Source organism: Equus caballus, chromosome 1 (assembly GCF_041296265.1).
Source record: "Equus caballus isolate H_3958 breed thoroughbred chromosome 1, TB-T2T, whole genome shotgun sequence".
NCBI lineage: Eukaryota > Metazoa > Chordata > Mammalia > Perissodactyla > Equidae > Equus > Equus caballus.
The window spans coordinates 137,048,123-137,065,671 of NC_091684.1; the positions used below are offsets into that span (position 1 = coordinate 137,048,123).

Below are 17,549 nucleotides of genomic sequence, written 5' to 3' on the forward strand. Positions count from 1 at the left end.
TCTCAGTATGTGTACTTTATTTGGATCTTGATCCATTCAAACAAACTCTAAATTTAAAAAATTATTAGACAATTGGAAATGTGAACATTGGATATTTGATGATATTAAAGAATTATTAAATTTTTATGTGTGATGATATTGTGGTAGCGGTTTTTCAAAAAGCTTATAGAGCTTCACACTGTCATATTTGCAGATGAAATGAAAAAGTACCTGGGATTTAATTCAATATAAGACAGGAAAAAGGGAATGGGGTGGGGGTTTAGGTGAAGACTAGTAGATAATTGTTGAAACTGGATGACACGTACCTGGGTTTATTATATTAATCTGTTTAGTTTTGCACGTGTTTGAAATTTTCCATAGTAAAATTATTTGTAAAAATAAACAACAGTAAACAGTAAAGAGTGTTATTATGAAATAAAACCTATGTAGTCCTTTTTATAATATAGCTAATTGTGTGGGAATTTTTTTTGATCCCTGAAAATTCCTCAGTTCCCATATACACTCAATCATCAACTTGTGTTGTTTCTAAGTCTTCATTGCCACTGCTTTCCGCCTAGTCCAAGCTAAATTTGGCCTGTGCGCAGTGCACTTCTACTTTAGCTTATGTCCAAAACTGTAGCCAAAGTGGTTTTTTTAAAATACAAATTTGATCTTACCTATCCTTTGCTTAAAATCCACTAATGGCTCCTTGTTGATCGCAGGATAAAGGCTAAAATCTTCAATATGCACTTTAAGGCCTTGCAGGATCTATTCCAACCCTGTGTACCTCAGCAGCTCCATCTTGAGATGCTCTTCCTTGTCTTTCTAGACTCCAGCTGCTTCTTGACCTTGCCATATTCATTTTCAACTCAGAGCATTCATACATGCTGTTCTCTCTGCCTGGAATGCCCCCTGCCCCCTTACACATGCCCTCATCTTTCAGATCTCACCTTAAATCCTACTTTCTCAGGGTAGCTTTCCCAATATTCTTGGTCTAGGTGAGGTCAAATTTCTTACACCTTCATAACAACTTGTCACAACTGAAATTTAAAAATTGTTGAAGTTATTTGTTTAATGTCTGTCTTTCCTGCTAAAATATAATCTTAAAGAAAGAAGGAGCTAGGTCTTATTATTGTATCCCCAAAGCCTAGCATTTTGTCCTGCACCTAGTAAAAGGTCAATAAATCTTTATTAAACTATAAATGACTGACTTGATAAATGAACAAATAAATAAATTTAAATATAATACTGGTCAAATCATGAAAGAGAATTACCTAAACCATAATTACAATAGTACACAGTTAATCTTAAAGGTGTTAGTCATACTCCCAAATAAAAGATTTGCAAAGCTTCAATGTATACGTGAATAAACAAACAGAGGAGATAAGTGAGAATGACTTCATGACAAATCCAGGTTACAGCCCCCTGCTGATACTTCAAAAGTACTTAACAACAAAGGAACAGACATATATCTTAATATATCATCCACCTTTCAAATGAGGCACATATATCTCCAAATAAAAGTTGTTCTGATACAAGCTCCAACTATGCTATTCAAACAGAAAACTCAGATTCAATGAAAGATTACAAAGACCATATATCCTAAAATTTACATTTATATGCAATTATTTAAAACCAGCTACATATATAGACTGTACAGTCTCTTAGCTCTTATAAAATAGGTGGATTTAACTAATCTATTCAAGTAAAATCAAAGCTTAAACATTTTAAAGATTAGATCTTCGTAACTTTTTAAATTAATTAAAGAGAAAAAACTACAAACTCCTGAACCAAAATTTTATTTTAAATTATTAGGCCCTTAGTGCATATCAAAATTTTCCATAACACATGACATGTAAAGATGTTAGCATATTGAACTATAATAGAGAATATTTTCATACAACTTTTGAATCATTAAAATGGTTATTTCTCCTGTGAATAAATGCACAGTTTGCTTAAATTAACTTTGTCATGGAATATCAAGTAAATTTAAAATTTTTATATTATTGTTTAATAACTTCCTAATAAGGTTTTGAGTTTCTGCTCGACTTACACATAATATTTTTTTCAATGTATTGAATACTGTAGTAGCTCTTCTTCTCATCTCTGGTGGAACATATTTAATATCTAAATATTCAGGTAATTTAGATCTAGAATTATACAGCATGTTAATAACAGTTTCAATGTCATCAATTTCACTACTGCTTCGTCCTACTGGTGACATCTGGGATTTATACATATTTTTTAATTTATGTTCTGCTGCTGCTGCCAGAGCAAGGCTTCGTTTTAGGTGATCTCTAGAGGCTTGAATGTCCTCCCTATATTCCGGCTTGAGGCTCTCAGCAAGAGGCACCTGTTGCACCTCTGAGTTAATATCTGAAATTTTTTTCAAAATGTCATCATTATTCAAATGTTTGTCAAATGTTAGCGCTTCAGGTTTGTCCATTTCATATTCGCCTGAGAGCTGAGGAACATCCTCTGTTTCTGCGCCGGTATCCCAGTCAGTGCTCCTACCTGAAGAGGTGAGAAACGGTTTGCCTGAGGTGACATCTGGACTTGGAGATAATTGAGTAACATCTGGGAATGGCTTTGGTGCCTCCTTTTCTTTTAAAACTGGCTCTGGCTCTGGCTCTTCTTTTTCAATATAAGGTTCTTCTGCATGTAAAACAACAGAAACATTGTTTGGTTTAATCGACCAGAATGCTGTACTTTCGGTATCTTTTTTCTTCCCTATTCCCAGTGTGAAGCCGCTAGTAGGGAAAGTTGTAGGTTCTTCACTGATAGGATTGATTAAAACATCATTCTCAGTTGAAGCTCCTCCATGTGTAACTGTCTCCTCAACTTGTGATACCTTCGATCCTCTAGAATAAATATCATTTGGGGACTTTGATTTTCTCCCACGAATTGGCTCCCTAGTAGGAACACTGAGTATTAGGTTCTGTAAAACTTGTACATAATGATTCAAGTTCTGTTCTTCGTCAGGTGTCACAGTCATGCCTTAAGGGAAAAAAATAATTCAAACAATAAGTAACCTTTATTATTATATACAACATTGATGGAATCTACTGACCTAAATTTACTTCATATGCTATCACTTAAAAGTTGAGACAAAGAACCAAAAAATAAAGCACATTAGACACAATTAACTCTCAGTTAAGTGGACAAAATTATTTTTTCAGATGCTTGTTAAAACAGATAAGCAAGATTCGTGCAAAAGCTGCATATTAACACAATTCTGTATGCCTTTTTGCTTTTACTCTCCCATATAACTTATGATTCAGTAGGCAACTTATTAAAACAAAATTCTTGATTATGTCCTCCAACACAGTGCTGTGCTAGAGGAGGTTCATACTGGCTCACCAGAGCCAATTACTAAATTTTGAGGAATATTGTGAGCCAGATGTTAAACACAGACATCATTAAAAATTAAATGAATTTTCAGTTAAATAAATTATATTCAAAACAAAGGTAATAAATATTCATCCTAATAAACTCATCACTTTCTTATTATTTCATTTACTATTATCTACGCTCTTGAGGTTATTTACTTCTGGTGTATCTGTACAATACAAATGCTATGTTAGTGTGCTATTGTATATCTCTTTCTACCTCCCTGTTCAGTGATGTCAAGTGGACAGCTTGAAATCAACCATGGTGGGAGTATTTACACCATGTAAATGGACAAATGCTATAAATCAGGGCTTACCCGTTTCTCCCAAAAGCCAGCTGTTAAACATTTACCAGTATACCACTGCCTTCAACCCAGCAAATCCTGTGGTTTTATTACAGCCTATGGGTCATATTCACCCAACTGTTTTTGTGGATAAAGTTTTATTGGAACCCAGTCTTGCCCATTTGTTTATGTATTGTCTATGGCTGCTTTTGCCTGTAACAACAGAATTGAGTAGCTGCAACAGAAACCACACGGCCTACAAAGGTGAAAATACTCACTCTCTGGCCCTTTACCGAAAAAGTTTGCCGATTCCTGGTCTAGACCATAAACATTTCACTCCAACAACAAATGGTAGTTCTATTATACTGGTATTTTGCAGCATCTACATGGTGAAGCCTCTCATTTCCAATGTGGAAAATAGAAAAGATTACTGTACAAGACATTCTGAAATTCTGCTCAACTCCCCTACTCCTGAATTAGGAGTTTTTAATTTTAAGTGTGGCAATTTTGAATTACATATAATTTTGAATTGATTTTGCCATTATCATGGATACAAACTGATTTAATTCAACGAAGTAAGTCACTTTTTACTAAACTCTAATGCGTAACTCCTATCTGAACCCACCCTTGGCAGACAGAATGAAATAAGAAACTTTCTTTTCAGGAGGCACTTTTATTCAGCTCTTTGGCAAGCACAAAATAGTAAAAAATGCTTTATATTTACATGTTTCTCCTCTCTTCCTTAACTGTTCTGTTGCACCTTAGAAAGACCAGATGGAAGTTTAATCAAAATTGAAAGCATATTTCTAAATTTTAAAAAATTCTTAGTAAGAACAGTTTATTGACACAATATGATAGTAGAAAGACACTAGTCTTGTCTGGAGATCTAGATTCTAAAAGTAGATTCTGAATTTTATGTCATTCTTAGAAGAGCCTTGCATTCTCCAAGATCCATATAATGATGACCAGGGACAAAAGGAAGATACAGAACATAAGGTAGATTTTGATATTATCCTCATAATAATTTAAAAAAAAAATCACTGACACCGTATCATACATTTTGTCTGTGAACTTTGGATTTTTTAATGGACTAGAAGGATAACATACTAAACTCATGTGGGTAGTTGCCTCTGACGAGAGGGAATGGGACTAAGCCAATTAAAGGGGACTTTAGACTTACCTATAATGTTTTACTTCCTAAAAACACACACAAACACACGAACCCCCAATCACTTAATATACTAAACCATTAAAAGTCACATTTTAAAAAGGTAAATAACTTATTTATGTATTCTCATATAGATAAAATGCAGTGTCCTGAATCTAGAGTTTTACTGAAGGAAGATATTAAGTGAAATGAATATGTAGCCTACTGTAGTGAAAGAAATCTTTGATTCTGGTCCTGGCTCTTCCACTTTCTAGCATCATGACCTTAGATGATTACTTAATTTCTCTGAACATCTACTTAACTATAAAATTAAGAGACTATATCTGTCCTTTTATCTCTTAGAACCAAATAAATCAGGTATTTGAAAACACTTTAAAAGCTACAGAGCACTACATAAGATAATCTTATTCTCTATAAAGGTAACTGCTTACATTTCTCATTTTAAAATATAAATTTAAAACCCTAAAAAGAACATTAAAATATGCTTTGGATCCTATTTAGCAAAAAACACTAGAAGCTTTCCCACTAAAGACAGGAACAAGATCAGGATACTAATATCTCCATTACTATTTAACACTATGTTGGAGGTATTAGTCAATGTAAATAAAGAAGAGAAAATAATTGGAAGTATGTGAATTGGGAAGAAAAAGATAAAACTATCTTTATATATAGATAATATAATTATATATCTAGACAATCCAAAAGAATCAATTGAAAAGCTACTACAGAGATTAATAGAATTTAGTAAACTAGCAAGTTATAAAATCAACATACAAAAATTAATGTACAAACATAAACTAGTTAGAAGATAAAATGAGAAAGCAGCAGCTATTTTGATAAAAAATGAAAGAAAATATCTAATCATAAATTTAAGAAGACATGTCCAAAATCTATATGAGGAATTATACTAGGCTGAATACAGACGTCCAGAGACCAGGTCCGAATGCCTGGAACCTGTCAATGTTACCTTCTAAGAGAAAAGGATCTTCGCAGACGTGATTAAATTAAGGATCTTGAGGAAGGGGATTATCGGGGATTATCTGAGTAGGGTCTAAATCCAGTCACAAATGTTTTTATAACAGAGAAAAAGAGAGAGATTTGATACACACACAGAAGAGGAGGAGATAATATGGAGGAGGCAGAGATTAGAGTGAAGTGTCCACAAGACCAGGAATGCTGGCAGCCACCAGAAGCTGGAAGAGGCAAAGAAAATATTGACTCCTTGAGCTTCCAGAGAGAGCACAGCTCTGCTCTACACCTGGATTTTGGCTCAGGGAAACTGATTTTAGACTTCTGGCTTCTAGAACTGTGAGAGAATAAATTTCTGTTGGTTTGAGATACAAAGTTTATGGTAATTCGTTATAGCAGTCACAGAAAACTGACATAGTAATATAATAAATTCTTCTGAAAGACATAATGGAAACTTCAACAAATGGAAAGATATACCATGTTCTCAGACAAGAGGATTCAACATCATAAAGATGCTTAGATGTCAAATTCTCTGTTCATTTATATCTTTAACATGCTCCTAATAAAATATCATTAATTGTTTTCTGGAGTTAGAAAAATGGATTATAAAGTTCATTTTAAGAGAAAATGAGTAAGAATAGCCAGAAAAACAGAGGATAGCCCTACTAGATATTAAAAAATATTATAAAGCCTCTATTATAAAAATACTATAGCATTGCACATACATATACGGATGCGTGGAACAGAACAGAAAAGACAGAAATAGACCCAATTGCGTATAGAAAAATAGCCCAAGGTGAGGAAAGGTTTCATTTTATAAACTATTCCAGCTAATAAATGAAGAAGCCACTTAGACTATGATCATTTCACAATGATTATCAACGTGAATGATTATTTATATCACAAAAAGATACACAACTAGACATTACGTGCTTCCTGATGAAAGAACACAATACCACCTATGAAGCAGTCTTGCAAAAAATGTCTAACTTGAATCTAACAGGTTTCTCTAGATCTAATTAACAATATACAGAAAATACATGGGACAGCAAAGGAAGATATAAACGATACCATGGGGAAGTAATAGCAAAATCTAGACTGTGGGAAACTACAGGGCATATGCTCCAATTTCTTCAACATTACATTGCAAGGGGGAAAATAGAGATGAAGGAGGAACTATAGATTAAAAGAGAATTAACAAACATATTAACAAATTACATATATGAATCTTATTTCAACTCCAATTCAATCAAATAAACTGGAAAAGAGAAAGAGAATCAGGAAAGTTTGACCACCACCAGATATTTGATAATATTAAGGAATTACTATCTTTGTTAAATTGGTAACATTGTTATTGTTTAAGTACTTACATTTTAGTGCTTCATATTTGAAATATTTACTGATAAAATTATATAATGTCTGGAATTTGCTTCTAAATAATCCAAGCCTGAGAAGTTGGGAAAACGGACCAGGGGGGTGAGGGGGAAAATAATGTGGGTAGAGATATCGATGAAACAAGATTAGTTATGGCTTAATAATAGTTGGAGCTAGTTATAGATGTTTGGAGATATATTATACCATTCTTTCTACTTGTGTACATATTTAAATTTTTCCATAATAAAATGTTTTTTAAAATCTGTTTTGGAAAAATTTCAATTCTGGGCAACTATTCATAAGCAAATCTAAAATCTATAACCAAGAGAGGCTTAGATGCTCTTAAAAAGACATTGCCATTAGATTATAGTCTGCTAAACTTTAAATATTTAATCATTTAACTTGTCTCTTCTCGAAGTAGTAAATAGGGTACCCAGGTTGCTATTAGGTGAATTATACTGTTAAAGGACAGGAAAAGGAGATACTGCTAGTTGATTCCTAAAAAAACAGCAGTACTCATTCTCTTTATACTGTTCCTTAGGCAACACTAAAGAACCTGTTCGTCGCTGCCTAACAACAGAGCACCCTACATTCTACCTTGCTTTTCCTCTCGTTTTCATTTACCCTTTGTTTCCACATTGTTATATTGTTAAATCTATTCTCTCCCCACACACTTCCCACCTCCTGTTTTTGTCCCCCCTAAAACACCTACATATTTCGTGTTGACCTCCTCAGTTCTGTTAAGCAGGACAGCTCTTGCAAATCAATTTCATCTTTATAAAAATGTTTGCAGGCAAGGTAGTAAAAGATCGTCAAGCCTCAAATATCCCTATAAACGGCAGTGACCACAGCGAAAACCTGCTTCTCCCCATTCTTCAGGAGATGCTAGAAAGATGAACAAAATTCAAATTCTTACAAAGATCGGATTACTCTGCTAGAAATTGGGTTACTATACTTTGGATATTTGTAGTCTACACTGTTGTACTTTATCACTTCCCTTCTATTTTCACCAGGTAGTAATCCAACCAAACATAGCAATATCTCAGGATGTGGCTAACATAAGAATCTCTTCCACCTTGGGAAACCATAATGCCGCTTTCTAGTTCACCTCTGGTAAGCAGGATGGCTACCTGCTAAGCAGGCTTGAGGTTTAGCAGGAATCACCCATACGGAGGTTATAGCTGAGTTTGAGGCTGTCTGCATTTCTCTTCTTAAAATAATACAGGGAGAATCAGTCACATGATAGAAATAATATGAAAGTAAACAAAACGGTAAAACAACTGTAGGAACAAAAGTGGAATGAAATCTGAAGAGGAAATTGGAAAATAGTGATTGAGAAGACCATAACAGCTCTGACTGATTGAGTGATTACTATGTGCCAGGCACTATACTAAGGGCTTTGAATGTAAGGACTGTTTTTAAAAAGAGGAAAAGGAGGATGCTTAGAAAGGGTAAGTAATTTGCTTAAGACTATATTCAACTTGTAAGTGGTAAGAATGAGATTTGAACATAGGCTACCTTACTTCAAAGCAGGTGCACATAACAACTACACAATGTATAAAAAGATGACACAAGGATGCTGCAAAACGGGAGGAGTATGATGATAAAATTGTCCTGGAGGAATATAACTCTATTTTAAAATACATATGAATATTAAAATACAATAAGTAAATAAATAAGTAAATATACAAAATTTTGCTCTACCGTCAACTGGACCAAAATGCATCTCTTTCATATATTAAGATGTATTTGCCAATATTAAAAATAACTGATCCAAATTTAATACATTTTATTACTACAAAGTATGGGTAGGAGCTGACAGTCAATAACTTACAAAACAATAAATTCACTTCACACAGAGGTAAAAGGCAAGTTAATTAGTTTTGAGTTTATGCTGAGGAAAATAATAAAACAATTTAAAATGAGCAATGAAATATAAAACTTCAATCAACAAACAATACATTCAAAACACATATTTCCTTCTCATAGAATGGCCAATTAAAGAAGGAAGAAGAGGATAAAAGGAATAACATAAAAGCCACTTAGCACGAAAACTTGCTAAAATTCATTGTTCATAAAAGAAATGCAAGTTAAAAACAATTTTTATTTTGCCAGTCAAGTAGGCAACTTTTCTTTTAATAATAAAACCTAGGATTGTCATGTGTATATGTTACTTCCTTAGTAAAAGAAGTAATTTCCTTATACGGCCCTTATGGTCCCCAGATCCTTCACTAGTCTCTCTCGAGCATGCTGATCTTAGGATAATTTTAACTATACATATTTGTTTAATGTTTGTTAACTGTACATATTGTGAGCTCTTTGAGAGCTGCGACCACATCTTTTTTGTTCTCTATAGACTCTGTTCTAACCAGTGCCTGGAGCCATAGCAGACAGTCAAAAGCATTTGTTAAATGAATAAGCGAATAAATGAGCCAAGCGCTGGCAAGTGTGTAAATTAATAGTACCTCCAGTAACTTATCTTCAGGAACTACTCACAGGTTAAAAAGTTTCCAGGGGCCGGCCCCATGGCTGAGTGGCTAAGTTCGCGTGCTCTGCTTCGGTGGCCCAGGGTTTTCTAATCCTGGGCACACACATGGCACCGCTCATCAAGCCATGCTGAGGCAGCATCCCACATGCCACAACTAGAAGGACCCACAACTAAAAATACACAACTATGTACCGGGGGGCTTTGGGAGAAAAAGGAAAAAAAAAAATTTCCGTAGAAGAATGTTTTAGAGGAAAACTAAACTTCACGTGACGTTTAAAATAAATCTGCTGATCTAAAGACTATTTTTGTTTGTTTTGTTTTGTTTTGGGGTTCTTTTTGGCTAATAGTCCAATAATTATTAGGGACAAAATCTGGGCAATAAAAAATTCTTTTATTTTAAGCAAAATAGGCAGTTTTTTTAGAATAATAAAAGATACAGCTTTAACCATATTTTTCTCAATTTCTAAATTTGAAGTTTATCTAAAACATCATCACAAACATAGTAGTTAAACAGCTCCAATTTTCAGAAAGCCCCTGCACTTCTAACTGGCCCTTACTAAATGGCCTAATATAAGTTTAGATCACACAAATTTAACTAAATTTAAGTTCCATTAATTTTCTTTTATTGGATTTTATCAATCTCTAAAGTAATATTGCACTAACATAATTTTAAGTGAATTACAATCTTAAGCAATGTGAAAATAGCTTCCTGGTTTATCTAGCACATATCTTAAAGTATACAATTAAGTGGTTTTTAGTATGGTCACAGCTGTGCAATCATCACCACAAGCTATGTTTAAAACCATTTCATCACCCCCAAAAGAAACCCATTTCCCATAGCCCCTACCCCTCAGCCCTAGGCAAGCACTAGTCTACTTTCTGTCTCTATGCATTTGCCTATTCCAGACGTTTCACATAAATGAAATCATACAATGTGTTCTTTTGTGAGTGGCTTCTTTCACTTAGCATAATGTTTTCAAGGTTCATCCACGCTGTAACATGTATCAGTATTTCATTCCTATTATGGTCAAATAATATTCCATTGTATGGATATACCACATTTTGTTTATGCATTCATCAGTTGATGGACATCTGGCTTGTTTCCACCTTTTAGTGATTATGAGTAATGCCACTATGAACATTCATGTACAAGTTTTTGTGTGGATGTATGTTTTCATTTCTGTTCAGGATTTGCCTAGGAGTGGAATTGCTAGGTCATATGGTAATAGTATGCTTAACCCTTTGAGGAACTGCCAAAGCAGCTGCATTCCCACCAGCAGTATATGAGGGTCCAATTTCTCCATCATCCCAATACTTATTATTGTCTGTCCTTTTTTTTGCTTTTTGCTGAGTAAGATTCACCTGAGCTAACATCAGTTGCCAATCTTCCTCTTTTTTGTATGTGAGCTGCCGCCACAGCATGGCCACTGATAGACAAGTGGTGTAGATCTGGGAACCACACCCGGGTCCTTATAATTTTACAATATTGTGTAGGTTTTATAATAACCAGTTTTTAAGACATCAAGTATTTGGTTTGTAACACATTTCCAGTGAAATCCTTAATTATGGACCTATAAACTAAAACAATTTAAATTAATAATGTGTATTTATCTAAAGACTTTTAAAAGCAAAAACTTGTGGTTCAGCACCAAACAGCTTGTAAAATAAAAGAATGTTGCTAGTAAAGTAATGTATACTGGTTAATTGCCTATAAAATGAAATTTAAAGGAGAATTTTACACAAGGTCTCAAAATATTTAATTTATTTACATTCTCTCTTACTAAATTATTTAGGGTGAATTTTGAATCACTACTCGGATAAAATTCTATGTAAATAATTTAGATAGATGTCTGACAGTCAATAAAGACTTCTCTCTCCTTTCCAATAACTAGTACTTTATACACAAACTGGAAAATAATATAGACAAAAGCGCTGTAAACCTAATTCCAATATATGTTGACCAAAATTAAGAATAAAAACAGGTCATTACATAATTCCCATGTATGCTCTACCTAAGTATTGTAAAAAGTTTGCTTGTAAAACACTGTCTCTTCCATAAGCCCCAAATAACTTGTTTTAAAACAATATTATCTGGACTTCCACTGCCAAAAAGATAGAGAACATGTACTTTTTCCCTAGTCTTCCTACTAAGCAGTTAAAAACCCTGAACATTATATATAACACAAGTATGGGAAGACTCTAAAAGGTGGAGAGAAGAAGGAAGGCCAACTATGGGCTTCAGGGCCTGAGGAATGACACTGCAGTGAGTTCCCTGGATTTTCTTTTTGCCACATAGACCCCAGACTTGGAGCTGGAGAAGGTGGCAACCCAGAAACACCAATGGACACAGACAAAAAAAGCTCCAAGGAAAGACTGCTCTCTTCATAGCCAAAGGACTAGGAAAGGGGTAGCCTAGCAAAACAGAAAAATTTTAGTCAATAACTGCTCTATTCCAGCCAACACCACAGAACACACTGCAGCACTACCCTTACCAGAAAAAGCTGAGTGCAGAACCAAGACTTCCACCCTCATAAGGCTTCAGTGAGGTGCCCAACCTCTCCGCCCTTATCCCACAGACGTGCTTGTCTTCCAGCAGAGAAGACTGAATGAGGAGTGGACTTTCATCTCCACCCTGTGGTAATAAGACAACATTACTCTTCCACCGCTGAAGCAGTGTCAGAGGCCTATTTAAATCTGTAATAGAAGATTTAAATAAGATCCAGACTTACAACATCATACCCTAAATGCCCAGGTTTTAATCAAAAGCCACTGGTCAAAACAAGAACTAGGAAAATCTCAATTTAAATAAGAAAAAAACAGTCAACAGATGCTAACCCTGAGATGACATAGATGTTAGAATTATCTGAGAGAGATTTAAAAGTAGCCATCATGAAAATGCTTCAACAAGCAACAATGGGTATGCTTGAAATAAATGAAAAATAGAAAGTCTCAGCAAAGAAATAGAATATCTAAAGAAGAACCGAATTGAAATTTTAGAACTGAAAAACACTAACTGAAATGAAAAAACTCACTGGTTGGTTCAACAGCAGAATGGAGGGGACAGAGAAAAGAATCAGTGAACTAGAAGACAGAACAATAGCAATCACCAATCTGAACAAGAGAAAGAAAATGGACTGGCAAAAAAAATGAACGGAGCTTCAAGGACTTGTGAGAATGTAACACATAAACTCTAACATTCATGTCATCTGAGTCTTAGAAGGAAAAAAGAAAGAGGATGAGTCTGAAAAAGTATTCAAAGACATAACAATGGCTGAAAATTTCCTAAATTTGGTGAAAGACATAACTTAGAAGCTGAGTGAACCTCAAGAGAATAAACCCAAAGATACCAATGCCAAGATATATCGTGACCAAACTTCAGAAAACTGAAGACAAAGAAAAAAATCTTGAAAGAAACGAGAGAAACAACATCTTATCTATAGTGGAAAAACAATTTGAATTCTCATGAGAAACCGTGAGGTCTGAAGGAAATGGCATAATATTTTTCAAGTGCTGGGGGAAAAAAAGAGTGTCAACTCAGAATTCTCTGTCAAGGGAAAATATCCTTCAGGAATGAAAGGATAATCAAGACCTCGCAGATGAAGAAAAATTAAGAGAAGTTGTTGCTAGTAGACCTACCCTAAAAGAATGGATAAATGAAATTCATTAAACAGAACGATAAAAGAAGGAATCCTGGAACACTGGGGAGGAAGAAAGAATAATGGAAAGAGCAAAACTATGAGTAAATGAAACAGACCTTCCTTCTCCTCTTGAGGTTTCCAAATTACGTTTAACAGTTGAAGCAAAAATTATAATACTGTCTGATGTCGTTCTCAATGTATATAAAGGAAATATTTAAGACAATTATATTATGAATGGGAGAGGGTAAAAGGACATAAAGGGAGGCAAGCTTTCTACATTTCACTCAAACTGGTAAAATGTTGCTATCACTAGACTGTGGTAAGTTATGAATACATAATGTAATACCTAGGTTATACAAAGAGATTCACTCAAAAAGTCTGTGTCAAGATGTAATTCTAAAAAAAACCTCTCTGTCTCAATATAAGATGGGTGCGATCTGATCAGGTGCTTAAAATACAATTTATATTTTAAAAAACTAAAGCTTTGAAAACCAATAATATTGTTAATTTAAACATGCGGTTTGGTATAAGAATAAATACTTGGTAAGTTAAAGACAGTAGCAAGATGTTCCACATAAACCTGAGAGCCCAGTAAAGAGGGAAGGATAAATTTTAAGACTGTCACATAAAAACAAAAAGTTAAAGGTTGATGGAATATATCTGGTCTTTGTGCTTTAACAACTTATACGTTTTTACTTTCCCCTTGGCCTGTAAACTTATGGAAACTGGTGATTGCACATAAAATTTAACCAAGAATCATGGATGCTCATTTTTCAAAAGATTCTAATACAACTAGGATTTTTATTACCACAAGAGTGAAAAACAGAATGCCTGTAATCAATACAGAACTCATGCATATAAAGCTTAACATACACCCAAGTATTTAATCATTTATAGGTGGAACAGACTCTGGCTCAATGTCCTTAACTTCGGAGAACAAATTGTACTTTCCATCTATGTCATGAAGTAGGCTCAAAAAGAACAGGCTTCCCTTACTCTACAGAAGTTAAGTGATGCAAGCAAAAATTGATACCTGAAAGCTGCCATCATGTAAGAACTGCCAGCTAAAGCACCAACACCTTCAAATCAAAATGAACTTTAAAAATGAGCTGAAGTACTTTCAATTCAAATCAAAGTTGTAACAAGTGTGCTTCATTAGTGGGGTGTGCTCAAAGAATGGTCACAAAAGGAAACATTGTATCTTGTTATTCATCCAGCAGTTTCCCTATAATTTGTTAATTCAAATTTTAATTTTTGAAAACAGGTAAAACAAACAAGTAATTATGTTCATATTAATTAAATGTTCCAGTTAAAGAAATGTAACTTTAGGGTTAGGGGATGGGGGAAACAGGGAGAGAAGCTGGTAAAAGGGTACAAACTTTGTGTTTTTTTCCTAAAGATTTTATTTTTTCTTTTTCTTCCCAAAGCCCCCTGGCACACAGTTCTATATTTTAGTTGCGGGTCCTTCTAGTTGTGGCATGTGGGATGCCGTCTCAGCATGGCCTGACGAGCAGTGCCATGTCCTGGCCCAGGATTCGAACTGGCGAAACCCTGGGCCACAGAAGCAGAGCGCGTGAACTTAACCACTCGGCCATGGGACCAGCCCAAAACTTTCAGTTTTAAGATGAATAAGGCCTGAGGATCTAATGCAATGGTGACTATAGTTGGTGATACACACAAAAAGGTAAATATGTGAGGTGATATGTGTTAATTAACTCAATGGTGGGAATCTGTTCATAATGTATACATATATTAAATCATCACACTGTACATTTTATATATATTAGAATTTTATTTGTCAATAATATGTCAATAAAGTTGAAAAAAAAGAAATTTAACTTTATGGCTTTGCACTTCTTAGTATTTATGTTTTTGAGCTGTGATTCCCCACACTGAATATGAGCTTGCCCTATGTAATTGCCTTGGTCTATAGCACATTAGCAAGTCTGACACAGCATAGGCTTGATAAGAGCTTGCATACTGGGAGTTTGTACAGCTCTCGCTGGGAAGCAAGCTGCCACGGTATAGACACTTGAGCTAGACTACCAAAAAACGAGAAGTCATGTAGAGAAAGAACCTAGAAGATGAGAGTCCATGTTGGATGTTCTCACCCAAGTTGAGCTTCCAGTTAAATACGGCTGTATGAGTGACCCTTCAGCTCCACCATATGAAGGAGAAGAACTGCCCAGCTGAGAAATAATAAATTTCGGGGGTGGCTTTTTATGGTGCAACAGATAACCAAAACAGCTTCATAAAATTCTATTTTCAAAAAGGAATACAAATTTAGTTTGGGTGAAGAGTTAAAAATCAAGAAGTTATCATACGAGTAATGTTCAAATTTAACTGGAACCAAAATAACCTCATGACTTTGATATATATCTCTTCTAGTTCTGTTCAATAAAATGATCCAAATAACAATATCACCCCAGCACATAAGTCTGATAGGTATCCCAGTTACTTTAGTCTCTAATACCATGTTCTACTACGTCTCCTTGTAAAAAGACAGTGGAGTCCATTCAGAGCAGGGAAGACACAAAGAGGTCTTGGGACAACCAGTTAATTCAGAAAACAAGAAGCCTTTAAAAACACGGGATCCTATAAAGAAGATATGGTGTATATATATATATATATATATATATATATATACATACAATGGAATACTACTCAGCCATAAAAAAGGATAAAATCATCCCATTCACAACAACATGGAGGGACCTTGAGGGTACTATTTAAGTGAAATAAGCCACATAGAGAAAGACAAACTCTGTATGACTCCCCTCATAGGTGGAAGTTAACATATAGACAAAGAGAACTGGTGGTTACCAGGGGAAAGGCGGGGTTGGGGGAGGGCACAAAGGGTGAAGTGGAGCACCTACAACATGACTAACAATAATGTACAACTGAAATTTCACAAGGTTGTAAACTATCATAATCTTAATAAAAAGCTTAAAAAAAAAAAGGAAAAAAACCCCAAACAAACATGGGATCCTATCAAAAGAATACAGAAGGCAGCTCAACAAAGAGAAAGATAGGACTTTCTCTCCCCCATAAAACATTAATGGACAGGCTAATAAAACTACTACTCCTCCCCCAAAGGCCATCCTCTGGACATTCACATATTAGATGACATGCTCCTCATCCTCTGAAAGATTAATGAAGTGTGTCATGACATTCCATTCACAGGTTTGAGAGACCCTCCCAAGCGCCAATAGCCTTGGGCCTTGAAATAGTGTAAAGTGAGCTTGCAGCACAAGAACTTTACCTTTTGAATGTACTTGAAATAAAAGGAATCTGCTTTTCCTTTGAATTTATTTGCCGATAGATTTGAACAATTATTGCTGTTTGCTGCCTTACTACTTCCCTTGCCTTCTGTGGTCCATTAGGACAAAGGCCTTCCTAAGGACAAAGATGCCAAAGACTTAGATATTTAACCTTCTATTAACACCACTCTAGAGAAGCAAGTTAAGAGGTTTTGTTATTCTAGCTTAAAATAATCCTGTATCATTAACCCTGCTGTTGCTGATCTATCCAAAGAGATGACCAGGAAAAACAATTTATTCATGAAATATTTTTTTAAAAGCCCAAAAACTAATACCTCACCTTCTTGCATTTGTAGCTTCAGGCCCATGAATATTTAGTGACTTAAAATTATAAAAGTCAAATTATATAATTTATTTTAATAGTATTTAAACATATAACTATTATGTTAATGTTACTTTAGAAATTATACATTTTTTTAAAAGCAAAAAGAAGTCTCATTAAGAAGAAAAGCAAGTCGTACAGTGCAAATACATTAAAGAGGCGTGATTTTAAAAGTTTGAAAATATTTAAAACTAAAACTATGGAAAAACCAGATATAAGGAAATTAAATGAATATACATAAATTTAAGTATATAGTAAAAAGGTGTTTATCCGGCACCATCAGGATGCATGTGTATGTAGAGGAGTATAGATTAAACTGGCACCAGCTAAACTTGGGTAGGGCCTATTTGAAAGGTAGAGGCAGTTACAAGAAGTGCTGAGGTTTTTAACAAATGTAATGACTTAATACAATACCCACGATGTTTATATAAGATAACCTCAAAACTGTCTTAGTATTCTAGAAAAAAATTGTCAAAGCTGCACTTTCCTTATGAAAACCTATGTGCCTTTTCTTCAGCATGAGAGAGCATTTTTTACATGACCCTCTCTCCAACAATTGTTGGAACAGCAGCCATATCAAATAAAGAATACATAACTGATTTAAATCAAACACAATAA

At 34.5% G+C, this 17,549-nt stretch overlaps 1 protein-coding gene across 1 annotated transcript in view; it reads right to left on the minus strand.

Moving 5' to 3' along the window:
* SPESP1 (sperm equatorial segment protein 1) overlaps positions 1–17,549 on the minus strand; it is a 19,565-nt gene continuing 2,016 nt past the window's right edge. The window contains exon 2 of the mRNA XM_023654791.2: positions 1–2,976. Within this exon, the coding sequence (XP_023510559.1) occupies positions 1,949–2,976 (1,028 nt within the window). The 3' untranslated portion in view covers positions 1–1,948. The remainder of the gene's footprint in view (positions 2,977–17,549) is intronic.